The sequence below is a fragment of the Dendrobates tinctorius genome, unplaced genomic scaffold (genome assembly GCF_039654945.1).
Source record: "Dendrobates tinctorius isolate UK_male_01 unplaced genomic scaffold, ASM3965494v1 ptg000039l, whole genome shotgun sequence".
NCBI lineage: Eukaryota > Metazoa > Chordata > Amphibia > Anura > Dendrobatidae > Dendrobates > Dendrobates tinctorius.
The window spans coordinates 45687814-45702215 of record NW_027361707.1 but is presented as its reverse complement, the minus strand read 5'-3'; the positions used below and the strand labels follow the sequence as shown (position 1 = coordinate 45702215).

General features: G+C 45.7%; 1 protein-coding gene across 1 annotated transcript in view; it reads left to right on the top strand.

Moving 5' to 3' along the window:
- ADGRA3 (adhesion G protein-coupled receptor A3) overlaps positions 1 to 14402 on the top strand; it is a 96750-nt gene that overhangs the window by 59000 nt on the left and 23348 nt on the right. The window contains exon 13 of the mRNA XM_073574669.1: positions 8581 to 8800. Within this exon, the coding sequence (XP_073430770.1) occupies positions 8581 to 8800 (220 nt within the window). The remainder of the gene's footprint in view (positions 1 to 8580; positions 8801 to 14402) is intronic.

Here is a 14402-nt window from a genome sequence, read left to right as displayed (position 1 = left end):
GTTACAGCGATACCTCATTTATGTAGTTTTTTATGTTTTGGCGCTTTTTATGCAATGAAAACAATTTTATATAAAAAATAATTATTTTTGCGAGCTGTAACTTTTTTTTTTTTGCTGATGCTGTATGGCGGCTCGTTTTTTGTGGGACAAGATGATGTTTTCAGCGGTACCATGGATATTTATATGCGTCTTTTTGATCGCGCGTTATTACACTTTTTGTTCGGCGGTATGATAAATCATTATTTTTTGCTTCGTTTTTTATTTTTTAAGGGGTTCGCTAAATGGAACAGTTTTATAGGGCGGGTCGTTACAGACGCAGCGATACCAAACGTGTACTTTTATTGTTTTTTTTTTTTTTTTGTTTGTTTTTCTCCAAAAAATGAATTTGGGGACATCACTGTCCTGTGACAGATCGCTGATCTGTCACATCACAGATCACTGTGACAGATCAGCGATCTGTCACAGGCACTTCACAAGGCTTCCTCCTTGCCTGCGCTTTGCAGGCTTGAGGAAGCCAGCTCCCTGCAGGCCCCCGAAGGTCCCCGTCGCCATCTTGGTTTCGGGGACCTGCAGGGATGGAGCCCCCCACAGCAGCGCTGCACATTGCGCTGCTGTGGGGGGGCTCAGGGAAGCACGGAGGGAGCCCCCTCCCTGCCGATGCTTCCCTTTAACCCCCGGTACACCGTGATCGTGTTTGATCGCTGTGTGCAAGGGGAAAAAGTGTCGGGGGCGGTCCCCTGACACATTGTGTCGGGTGTCAGCTGTGATAATTAGCTGACACCCGGCCGCGATTAGCGACGCTCACCATGTGGGCGCCGCTGATCGCTGTGACGTACTATCCCGTCCCTGGGAATTAAGTCCCAGGGCACATGGACGGGATAGTACGTCACATGACAGAAAGGGGTTAAATGCAAACATACTGGTACACCAAGGAAGACATCAAAGCGTAAAGACTGGAAACTTAAAGCAATATGTCTCCAAAACAGGAAATGCACAACAAAACAAATGAGGAACGAGTGGGAGGAAACTGTAAGAAACCGCCTAAAGGAAATGGGATTTACATACAGAAAAGCTAAACGATGTACAATACAAAATAGTATTGTGGTACCGTGTTAGCCTACAAACAGCCTCCCAACTTAAGGAATATCCTTGTTAGAAGTGCCCTCGCATCACCATCAGAGACGGGCACAGTCCCCTGCAACAGTAAGAAATGCAAGTCCTGCACCCACATATCACCAACAGATAAAGTCCATATACCCAACACAAATCAGGACTATAAGATCATGGACTCCTTTTCATGTACATCCTCTAATGTAGTGTACATGATACAGTGTACAATGTGCAATGCAGGGACATACATCGGGGAAACTAAGCAAAATATACAAGCAAGGATGAATCTGCATAGACACACTATTAAAAATGAGCTGTACATGCCTGTAGGGATCCACTTCTCTAGACCTAGACACAGCTTGGCAGATCTAATATTGAAAGGCCATTTTAATAGTGACAGAGAAAGAAAAATCTGGGAGTTCAAAGTTATACATAGGTTTCAATCTTTAACCATAGGACTCAATTTGACACCTGGATTCATGACTCATTACATGGACACTGTTCACACCTCCACCAGAAGGTTTTCAGATCTCTAATGGAACACTTGGAGCTCATCTGCATGTGTAACAAAAACCTTAATTTGATTTCCTTGGCCTGTCTCTAGCTAGCATCTCCTCATAGCCTGTTGTAATACCTATTTATGGTGCTTGAACCTGTAGGTTCAAGCAACATATTGTATTCCGATTTCTTATTATAGTGCTTTTGAAAAAAGCACTATCTTGTAATCCGTACGCTGCTAACTTATTCTTCTTCTGCTTCTTCTTATTTTTTCCACAATTAATGCAGCCCGAACCGCTACACGCACAGACTCCGTTGATGTGTCATTTCGAAGCCAGCGTCCACGAGTTGTGTGCTAAGTAATTTTCGTGTCGATCGGATTTGTAGTTTTTGCGCAATTTGCGTTTGAAATGCATTGAGGAAAATGTTTTTTCAATGGGAAAATGTTGCCACAGGGAAAACATGCCCTACGGCGATTCAAATGGCAGTTAAGCGCATTGATATGCGCAGGCAGACCCAGTTACTATGCCAACGCCTACGAACTTCACATGACCCCCCCCCCAGGACACAGTTTCTGCCAGATAATTTCTGCTCTTAAAGCGAAACCCACAGCACAAATGCAAATCTAGCTTCATCACATGACGCATGCCCCTGAGAGAGAATGTGCGCCAAAGTGGATTTAGAAGTCCAGTGAGCCAAACTGGCTCTTAAAGGGCCGACGCGCCGAAGTGATTCTTAAAGGGCCGGCACACCGAAATGAGTCTTAAAGGGCCGGCGCGCCAAATCAAAAGCTGAGTGACCCCAGGCTCCAAATCGGAGGCTGAGCCACCCCGGCCTCCAAATCGGAGGCTAATCGACCATGGCCTACAAATCGGACCCTGAGGGGCCCCGCCCACCAAATCGGACCCTGAGGGGCCCCGCCCACCAAATCGGACCCTGAGGGGCCCCGCCCACCAAATCGGACCCTGAGGGGCCCCGCCCACCAAATCGGACCCTGAGGGGCCCCGCCCACCAAATCGGACCCTGAGGGGCCACACCCACAAAATCGGACCCTGAGGGATCCCGGCCACCAATTCAAGCCCTGAGAAGCCCAGGCCACCGAATCGGATCCTGAGGGGCCCCACCCACCAAATCAGACCCTGAGGCCAAAGTGGCCCCTGAGAGGCACCCACAGTTAAAACGGATCCTGAGTTGAAAGTCTTGCAGGGGCAGCAGGCAAGTCTCTCTTAAAGGGGCAGCCCAGGCACCATTTCAAAGCACAATCTGTACTTCCTTCAGGAAATACACATCTAGTATTATTATAGTGCTTTGAAGAAAGCACTATCATGTAATCCGAACGCTGCTAACTTATTCTTCTTCTTCTGCTTCTTATTATTATTATTCAGTTGATTTTCCGCAATTAATGCGGCCCGAACCGCTACACGCACAGACTCCGTTGAGGTGTCGTTTCGAAGCCAGCTTACACGAGTGGTGTGCTAAGGCCTGTTTCACACATCAGTTTTTTTGGTCAGTCAAAATCCGCTAAAATGGCGGATAACGGATCCGTTCCTGTACTGACCGCAACGTTTGGCACCGGACCGTTATTTTAACGGATCCGTGAAAGGAAGAATTTTAAAGGAACCGCTGCCTGGGGAAGGGAGAATTTTTCAGCCGCCAGAACAGAGTTTACGGTTAAATTTGCGGCTGAGTGAAGTCTTTCGGTCATGCGCAGTGAGAAATGTGGATTCGGCCGCCCGAAAAAACGTTGCATGGTCCGTTCGGGCGTGTCAGCAGACTTCAAAATTTTGGCGTATTCGCAAAAAACGGATCCAACGGATGGCCATTCGTCAAGATCTGCCGGTAATGCAACTCAATGGGGGAAAAAACGGCTCGCCAAGAAAAATGGCGGATCCGTTTTTTTTTTGCAAAATGGCGGATTTTGACTGATGCACACAAACGGATGTGTGAAACAGGCCTAAGTAATTTTCGGGTCGATCGGATTTGTAGTTTTTATGCAATTTGCGCTTGAAAAAACAGTTTCCTCAATGCATTTCAATGGGAAAATGTTGCCATAGGGAAAACATGCCCTGAGGCGATTGAAATGACAGTTAAGCTCATTGATATGCGCAGGCACACCCAGTTACTATGCCATCACCTACGAACTATACATGACCTCTCCGGGACAGTGTTTTCTGGCAGATAATATTAGCTCTTAAGGAGAAACCTACAGCACAAATGCAAATCTAGCTTCATCACATGACGCATGCCCCTGAGAGAGAATGTGCGCCAAAGTGGATTTAGAAGCCCAGTGAGCCAAACTGGCTCTTAAAGGGCCAAAGTGATTCTTAAAGGGCCGGTGCACCGAAATGAGTCTTAAAGGGCCGGCGCGCCAAATCGAAAGCTGAGTGACCCCAGGCTCCAAATCGGAGGCTGAGCCACCCCGGCCTCCAAATCGGAGGCTGATCGACCCTGGCCTACAAATCGGAGGCTGAGCCACCCTGGCCTCCAAATCGGCCCCAGAGTGGCCCCGCCCACCAAATCGGCCCCAGAGTGGCCCCACCCACCAAATCAGCCCCAGAGGGGCCCCGCCAGCCAAGGTGGCCCCTGAGAGGCACCCACAGTTAAAACGGATCCTGAGTTAAAAGTCTTGCAGGGGCAGCAGGCAAGTCTCTCTTAAACGGGCAGCCCAGGCACCATTTCAAAGCACTATCTGTACTTCCTTCAGGAAATACACATCTAGTTCTTATTATTCAGTTGATTTCCGCAATTAATGCGGCACGAACTGCTACACGCACAGACTCCGTTGAGGCGTCGTTTCGAAGCCAGCGTCCAGGAGTGGTGTGCGAAGTATTTTTCGTGTCGATCGAATTTGTAGTTTTTGCGCAATTTGCGTTTGAAAAAAAATGTTCCCGTCATTGGAATGCATTGTCTCAATGCATTTCAATGGTAAAATTTTGCCATAGGGAAAACATGGGGCAGTCGTGAGGCGATTCAAATTTGAGGTCCAGTTGCGGCAGTTAAGCTCATTACTATGCCAACGCCTACGAACTTTACATGACCCCACCAGGACAGAGTTTCTGCCAGATAATATCAGCTCTTAAAGCGAAACCCAAAGCACAAATGCAAATCTAGCTTCATCACATGATACATGCCCCTGAGAGAGAATGTGCGCCAAAGTGGATTTAGAAGCCCAGTGCGCCAAACTGGCTCTTAAAGGGCCGACGTGCCAAAGTGAGTCTTAAAGGGCCGGCGCGCCAAATCGAAAGCTGAGTGACCCCAGGCTCCAAATCGGAGGCTGATTGACCCCGGCCTCCAAATCGGACCCAGAGTGGCCCCGCCCACCAAATCGGACCCAGAGTGGCCCCGCCCACCAAATCGGACCCAGAGTGGCCCCGCCCACAAAATCAGACTCTAAGGTGCCCCACACACAAGATCGGACCCTGAGGGGCCCCGGCCACAAAATCAGACCATGAGGGATCCCGTCCACCAATTCAAGCCCTGAGGAGCCCAGGCCACCAAATCGGATCCTGGGGCCCCACAGGCCAAAGTGGCCCCTGAGAGGCACCCACAGTTAAAACGGATCCTGAGTTGAAAGTCTTGCAGGGGCAGCAGGCAAGTCTCTTAAAGGGGCAGCCCGGGCACCATTTCAAAACACTATCTGTACTTCCTTCAGGAAATACACATCTAGTTATTCTACTTCTTCTCCACATTTTCTGCAATTAATGCGGCCCGAACCGCTCGGCACAGAGACCCCATTCAGGCGGTGTTTCGAAGCCCTCGGTGTGGATAGGTGTGCTATGTATTTTTGGAGTCGATCCGATTTGTAGTTTTTTTAAAAAAAATCGCATTTTAAGCAAAAATTTTTCCATAGGAATTAAAGGCGACCTTTCCATGACCCCCAACTGACATGGATTGAAGCCACAGCGCAGGTGCAGTGACCTTACAAAGATGGCAGTATGCAAATACAGCTTCCACACATGACCCGTATTAGCTAATAGAAGCTGACAGATTGCTGATTCAAGGTCTTAAAGCCGCAGCGCGCCAATGGCTTCTGAAAAGCCCCACCCAGTGATGGCTAACCTTGGCACTCCAGCTGTTATAAAACTACAACTCCCAGCATGCCCTTGCAACCTGCAGCAGTTGAGGCATGCTGGGAGTTGTAGTTCTCCAACAGCTGGAGTGCCAAGGCTCGCCACGACTGCAGTCGGACGCCAAAGTGGCTTTAGAAGCCCAGTGTGCCAAAGTGGCCCGTGGTGGGCCCGGAGCGCCAAAGTGGCCCCCGAGGCAAAGTGGCAGCATGTGTCAATATGGCTAAAGTGGCTACCAAGTGGCCAAAGTGGCTACCGAGGGGCCGAATGTGCCAAAGTGACTACCAAGTGGCTAAAGTGGCTACCAAGGGGCTGAATGTGCCAAAGTGACTACCAAGTGGCTACCGAGGGGCCGAATGTGCCAAAGTGACTACCAAGTGGCTAAAGTGGCTACAGAGGTGCCAAAGTGACTACCAAGTGGCGAAAGTGGCTACAGAGGTGTCGAATGTGCCAAAGTGGCTACCAAGTAGCCAAAGTGGCTACAGTGGTGCCGAATGTGCCACAGTGGCTACCAAGTAGCCAAAGTGACTACCGAGGTGCCGAATGTGCCAAAGTGGCTACCAAGTGGCCAAAGTGGCTACTGAGGTGCCGAATGTGCCAAAGTGGCTACCAAATGGCCAAAGTGGCTACTGAGGTGCCGAATGTGGCTATACACAACATTCATATTCTAACTTTACTTTCTTACAGTCGACACTTGATACACTGCTGTAAAGCTGGCAGTGCTGTTTAAGGACCATGTATTTCCAACAGGAAATGCCAATCAGTTAAATGTTGCCGTCTCTTCTCAGTAATTCACTTGTAATTAGCCTGATGAAGGGGCCTTCTGAGCCCTGAAAGCTTGCAAATATAATTTCTCTGGTTAGCCAATAAAGATATCACTCCTTGAATACCTTTCTCATTTTTTTGGGACCGAAGTATTTACATAGAAAAGCTAAGCGAAAGCCATCATTAACACCTCCAGTAAACAGAAAAAAACAAAGTTACAATGGGTCAAGGAAAAGCAATCGTGGACCGTAGATGACTGGATGAAAGTCATATTCAGTGATGAATCGCTAATCTGCATTGGGCAAGGTGATGATGCTGGGACTATTGTTTGGTGCCGTTCCAATGAGATTTATAAAGATGACTGCCTGAAGAGAACATGCAAATTTCCACAGTCATTGATGATATGGGGCTGCATGTCAGGTAAAGGCACTGGGGACATGGCCAGTTATGTTGATATTTTGGACACTTTTCTTATCCCATCAATTGAAAGGATGTAAGAAAATGGTCCATGACAAGGCTCCAACCTGCAAAGCTGATCTGGCAACAGCAATCAGAGAAAGTTGGAGCCAGATTGATGAAGAGTACTGACACTCATTAAGTCCATGCCTCAGAGACTGCAAGCTGTTAGAAAAGCCAGAGGTGGTGCAACAAAATACTAGTGATGTGTTGGAGTGTTTTTTTGTTGGTTTGTTTTTCATGATTCCATAATTTTTTCCTCAGAATTGAGTGATTCCATAATTTTTCCCCTCTGCATGGTCTAAAAAACTAACCATTACTGACTACCACATTTTTTGTTCTTGATTTCTTTTAGTGTTTCTTAGAGCCAGAAAGTTGCCATTTGAAATTACTTTAGTTTTGTGCCATGTCTGTGATCTGCTTTTTTCCTACAAAATTAAACAACTGAATGAACATCCTCCAAGGCTGATGATTCCATAAGTTTTTGCCACGGGTTGTATACATAGCTCTCATTAAAAAACACTTGTGTCTTTTCTCTTGGGTGTAGCCGAAATGTAAAGTGGCACAACTGCCAGCCATAAATATACAATGGACAGTTCATAACTTATTTTCACCCGAGAACTCTTTATGAACTATCCATAGTAAAGTTGATAACTTATTGATTAGTGGGTGTCCGACTCCTGGGATCCGCACTGATCGGCTGTACGGGACACTTATATCCCGGTTTAGAATGGAGCGGCAGCGCACAGGATTGACCGTCTCTCCATTTATTCCCTGCAGACTGCGGTACTCTGCTTTTTTTTTTTTCAGCAGTCTATAAAAGAATGAATGGCGCTTCAGTCGGATATCTGATGTGATGCTCCATTTTTGGAATAGGATAAAAATCCGCAATTCTGCCAGTTTGTGCTTGTTTGTACTTGGGATCTGCCCCCAACAACCTATAATTTCTCTTCTGTACCATACCTAGGTGGTAACATGTTTTCAAAGGCGAACCCCTTTGAATGCTTACACATTTGCATATTATGTCCCAAAACGGTTACCAAATAAGGTACAAAAAATTCTTCAGATTTTAATAGAAATAGTCAGTTTGCTAAAGACCATGCAAAAAAATTACTGCTAGACACCTTCTCCCCCCCAAAAGAAAAACAAAACCTTTCTAACCATTATTTATACATGCCTGATAACCTCCCAAAATAGTGGAAAATGTGAAAAATTCCTGTTCCTGAGAATTAAAGGGACTGTCCAACTTTAGGTTACTATTCTATGACTGCAGATCTGTCATTCCTCGCATCCCACACACTGTGTGCTATCAGGAGTGGAAAGTCATGTAGCCGCAAGTATGTGATTTGCATAAATCCGGCCACATTCCAACTAGGTGTGTGCACGTTTAGTCGGCATGTGACCACATGTATACAAATCACATACATATAGTCATGTGCACGTCGCTCCTGTCTCTGGAGAATCTTTACAGTGTGCAATGTAAGGATTCACAAGGCTGCAGTCCCATAGACCGCAGACCTGTGCTCTAAGCCAGACTACTCGTTTATATTAGAAAATGAGGAATGGTCTAGATATTTGATTGCATCTTTTCCTCATGCAGGATCTCGTTCGCATCCACTTGTATTTACATTTCCGCAGATATATACTGCTAAGGTTCACAAGTGGTTTTGTGTCTTTTCCCCAGAACACGGTTGTGGAAGCTTCAGTCCAGCTGCCGGCTGCATTGTTTGTACCTAAAGAGAGAGATAAGCGTGAGAAACGAGCGGCGGATGAGTTTGTGTACAAGCTGCAGCTGATCGCATTCAGAAATGGGAAGCTTTTTCCGGCCACAGGGAATGTCACACACCTCGCAGATGATGGGAAGAGGCGCTCCGTGGTGACGCCCGTCATTCTTGCCAAACTAGGTTTGTGGTAAAAAGTGAAATCTCTTGTGCCAGGTCTTAACCTAATGCCAGCAAGCCAAGTAATATGGGGGGGTTCTCCGGGTTCCCGCTGGTCACTTGCAGTAGACAGTACTGCCTCCTCAGGTTCTCATTATTTGTTCCGGATATCCTATATTTTGTACACAGACTCTGTCCCATTCACAGGATTATAAAATTAGGATATGTTCAAACGGTCTAAATTAAAGGGGTTCTCCACTACTTTGTCTGATACTTCCCGCTTCCAGCACGGAATGATACAATGAAAGGAAGTTGACACACTGCTTGTGTGTGTGTGTGTGTGTGTGTGTGTATGTATGTATGTATGTATGTATGTATATCTAATATATAAAGCTCAAGTGTGTGTGTGTGTGTGTGTGTGTGTGTGTGTGTGTGTGTGTCCGGGATTGGCATCTGCACCGTCGCAGCTGCAGCCACAAAATTTGGCACAGTCACACGTCTGGACCCCGAGAGTGTCCTAAGCTATGTTGTGAGGCGAAATTTTAACCCCGCATGTTCCAATTCACCAAACCATTTTGCCCCTATCTACATAATGGGGAAAAAGTGTGTATCAAGCCCCGCCCCTCATTATGATGTCATAATGGTTGCCATGGCGACGCTGATGTCATAGGTTGCAAGCTCCGCCGCTCATTATGATGGCATAATGGTTGACTATGGGATGGAGGATGTGTGATGGGTATATGGGCACTGGACTATGGGATGGAGGATATGTATGACGGATATATGGGCACGGGACTATGGCATGGAGGATTTGTGATGGGTATATGGGCACTCGACTATGGGATGGCGAATATGTATGATGGGCATGGGACTATGGGATGGAGAATATGTATGATGGGTATATGGGCTTGGGACTATGGGATGGAGGATGTGTGATGGGTATATGGTCACTCAACTGGGATGGAGGTTATGTATGATGGGTATATGGGCACGGGCCTATGGGATTGTGGATATGTATGATGGGTATATGGGCACGGGACTGTGGGATGGAGGATAATTATAATTTGTTATAACTAACCACAGTTAGTTACTATGCCCGGGCAGCGCCGGGCTCTTTAGCTAGTGTGTGTGTGTGTATATATATATATATATATATATATATATATATATATATATATATATATATATATATATATATATATATATATAATTTTTTTTTTTTTTTTTTAATATTATTATTTATATAGCGCCATTAATTCCATGATGCTGTACATGAGAAGGGGGTTACATACAAAGCCGTTAACAGTAAACAAGTTTCCACAACAAATTTACAGTGACAAACTGGTACAGAGGGGAGAGGACCCTGTCCTTGCAGACTTACATTCTATGGGATAGTTGGGAAAAGACAGAAGGTCAGGGGTGCAGCAGCTCTGGTGGTTTTGAGGCGGCGGCTCGGGCGGTGGTGAGGCAGCAGAATGGTTATTGCAGTCTGTAAGCTTTCCTGAAAAGAAGGGTTTTCAGGTTCCGTTTGAAGGATCCGAGGGTGGTGGATAATCGGACGTGTTGAGGCATGGCATTCCAGAGAATAGGGGATATTCGGGAGAAATCTTCGAGGCGGTTGTGTGAGGAACGAATAAGTGTGGAGGAGAGCAGGAGGTCTTGGGAGGATCGAAGAGTACGTGAGGGAAGATATTGGGAGATTAGTTCAGAGATATAGGGAGGGGATAGGTTGTGGATGGCTTTGTAGGTCAGTGTTAGTAGTTTGAACTGGATTCGTTGGGGAATTGGGAGCCAATGAGGGATTTGCAGAGGGGAGAGACAGGAGAGTAGCGAGGAGAGAGGTGGATTAGTCGGGCAGCAGAATTGAGGACAGACTGGAGTGGTGCAAGAGAGTTAGCAGGGAGGCCACAGAGGAGGGTGTTGCAGTAGTCAAGGCAGGAGATACTGATGGCATGTACAAGAGTTTTAGTAGATTGAGGACTGAGGAAGGGACAGATTCTGGAAATATTTTTGAGTTGGAGGCGACAGGAAGTGGCAAGAGATTGGACGTGCGGTTTGAAGGACAGGGCAGAGTCGAGAGTTACTCCAAGGCAGCGGATTTCAGGTGCAGGAGAGAGCATGATGCCATTTACCATAATAGATAGATCGGGTAGGGAAGATACATGAGATGGAGGATAGATAATGAGTTCAGTTTTGTCTACGTTGAGTTTAGGAAGCGAGAGGTGAAAAAGGAGGATATGGCTGATAGACACTCCGGGATTCTGGACAGCAGAGAGGTAGATCTGAGTGTCATCTGCATACAGGTGGTACTGGAAGCCATGGGACTTTGAGTTGTCCTAGGCCAAGAGTATAGATGGAAAAAAGTAGGGGCCCCAGGACAGAGCCTTGGGGGACTCCAACAGAGAGGGGGCGGGATGAGGAGGTAGTGTGGGAGTGGGAGATGCTGAATGTGCAGTCAGAAAGGTATGAGGAAATCCAGGATAGGGCAAGGTCTTTGATGCCAAGGGAAGAAAGAATCTGTAGTAGTAGGCAGTGGTCAACTGTGTCAAAGGCAGAGGACAGGTCAAGAAGGAGGAGGATGGAGAATTGTCTGTTAGCTTTGGCTGTGAGTAAAGGTACTGTCACACTTAGCGATGCACCAGCGATCCCGACCAGCGATATGACGCGGTCAGGATCGCTGGTGCATCGCTAAGTGGTCGCTAGTGAGCTGCCACACAGGCAGATCTCACCAGCGACATCGCAGGGGCCGGGGGTCACTACTTACCTGTCAGACGAGGCGATCCTGACGTCCTCGCGCCCGCGTCGCTCGTCTCCACAGCAGGAAGCCCAGCAGGCAGCTGACGACTAGAAACGGTCCAGGACGTTCTCGCGCGATCAGCGATAACCAGCGGGGGAGCGGTCGGAGGTAAGTATCAGACATAGTGATATCGCTAGTAATATCGCTATAACGTCACAAAAACCAGTGACGTTACAGCGATATTGCTAGCGATATCGCTTAGTGTGACAGGCCCTTAAGTCATTAGTAATTTTGGTCAGTGCAGTTTCAGTGGAGTGGTGGGGGTGGAAGCCAGATTGCGGGATGTCAAGGAGGGAGTTAGATGGGAGGAATGTTGAGCATGGACATGCTGTTCAAGGAGTTTGGAAGCAAACGGGAGTGGATATATATATATATATATATATATATATATATATATATATATATATATATACAATCATGGCCAAAAGTATTGACACCCCTGCAATTCTGTCAGATAATACTCAGTTTCTTCCTGAAAATGATTACAAACACAAATTCTTTGGTATTATTATCTTCATTTAATTTGTCTTAAATGAAAAAACACAAAAAGATTTGTCCTAAAGCCAAATTGGATATAATTCCACGCCAAACATAACAAAGAGGGTGGACAAAAGTATTGGCACTGTTCGAAAAATCATGTGATGCTTCTCTAATTTGTGTAATTAACAGCACCTATAACTTACCTGTGGCACCTAACAGGTGTTGGCAATAACTAAATCACACTTGCAACCAGTTGACATGGATTAAAGTTGACTCAACCTCTGTCCTGTGTCCTTGTGTGTACCACATTGAGCACGGAGAAAAGAAAGAAGACCAAAGAACTGTCTGAGGACTTGAGAAACCAAATTGTGAGGAAGCATGAGCAATCTCAAGGCTACAAGTCCATCTCCAAAGATCTGAATGTTCCTGTGTCTACCGTGCGCAGTGTCATCAAGAATTTTAAAGCCCATGGCACTGTGGCTAACCTCCCTAGATGTGGCCAGAAAAGAAAAATTGACAAGAGATTTCAACGCAAGATTGTGCGGATGTTGGATAAAGAACCTCCACTAACATCCAAACAAGTTCAAGCTGCCCTGCAGTCCGAGGGTACAGCGGTCTCAATTCGTACTATCCGTCGGCATCTGAATGAAAAGGGACTGTATGGTAGGAGACCCAGGAAGACTCCACTTCTTACCCCGAGACATAAAAAAGCCAGGCTGGAGTTTGCCAAAACTTACCTGAAAAAGCCTAAAACATTTTGGAAGAATGTTCTCTGGTCAGATGAGACAAAAGTAGAGCTTTTAGGGCAAAAGCATCAACATAGAGTTTACAGGAGAAAAAATAGGCATTCAAAGAAAAGTACACGGTCCCTACAGTCAAACATGGCGGAGGTTCCCTGATGTTTTGGGGTTGCTTTGCTGCCTCTGGCACTGGACTGCTTGACCGTGTGCATGGCATTATGAAGTCAGAAGACTACCAACAAATTTTGCAGCATAATTTAGGGCCCAGTGTGAGAAAGCTGGGTCTACCTCAGAGGTCATGGGTCTTCCAGCAGGACAATAACACAAAACACACTTCAAAAAGCACTAGAAAATGGTTTGAGAGAAAGCACTGGAGACTTCTAAGGTGGCCAGCAGTGAGTCCAGACCTGAATCCCATAGAACACCTGTGGAGAGATCTAAAAATGGCAGTTTGGAGAAGGCACCCTTCAAATATCAGGGACCTGGAGTAGTTTGCCAAAGAAGAATGATCTAAAATTCCAGCAGAGCATTGTAAGAAACTCATTGATGGTTACCGGAAGCGGTTGGTCGCAGTTATTTTGGCTAAAGGTTGTGCAACCAAGTATTAGGCTGAGGGTGCCAATACTTTTGTCCGGCCCATTTTTGGAGTTTTGTGTGAAATGATCAATATTTTGCTTTTTGCTTCATTCTCTTTTGTGTTTTTTCATTTAAGACAAATTAAATGAAGATAATAATACCAAAGAATTTGTGTTTGCAATCATTTTCAGGAAGAAACTGAGTATTATCTGACAGAATTGCAGGGGCGTCAATACTTTTGGCCATGACTGTGTGTAATATATATATATATATATATATATATATATATATATATATATATATATATATATATATATATATATATATATATATATATATATCGAGACTCGTCCAAGTTTCCCGCATGTGTGGTCCCAGCCTATCAAACACAGTGGGGTGTATGTGATCAGAATAAAAGGAGGCGTCGGGGAGGGAGCAGTGGAGAGGGCGTGATAAGCGCTGGCTCACAAGCCACTGCAATGCATGATGGAACTTGTAGTCTTAGAACACAGTAACCCTGGGGTCAGAAAGTGATCGATGTAAACATGAGAGCTGCAGCTGACAGACCCCAAGTGATGGCATCTGCATGATAAAGATATGTATTACTATACTAAGAGTATGGATGCATTTACTGGCACATAATAATAGATACAAAATTAAATGGGTTAGGGTAGTGGATAACGTTTAAGTTTATACCAGTAAGTTGCGCCCAAATTTTGGTTTGGTGTTAGGTTGTCACATTTCATGTCACCTCCTCTCTTATTTGTGGACTAAAGCCACATTTATATTGAAAGATTATTGTGAACAAGTATTCTAAAAAAAAAAAACCACTCGCTCACGATAATTTATCAGTGTGAATAGTCTGCTGATCACAAGTAAAGCTCTTGTTCATCAGGTGAAATTATCTTTTGGTTTTTGCAAAAGATCATTGTTCTCGGCAGCACATCGTTCTGTTTGAACAGGACCTGTGCTGCCGAGAAAATTGGCAGCCCTTAAACTCTTAAGCAGTGTATTAGAGATCACTCAGAGCTCA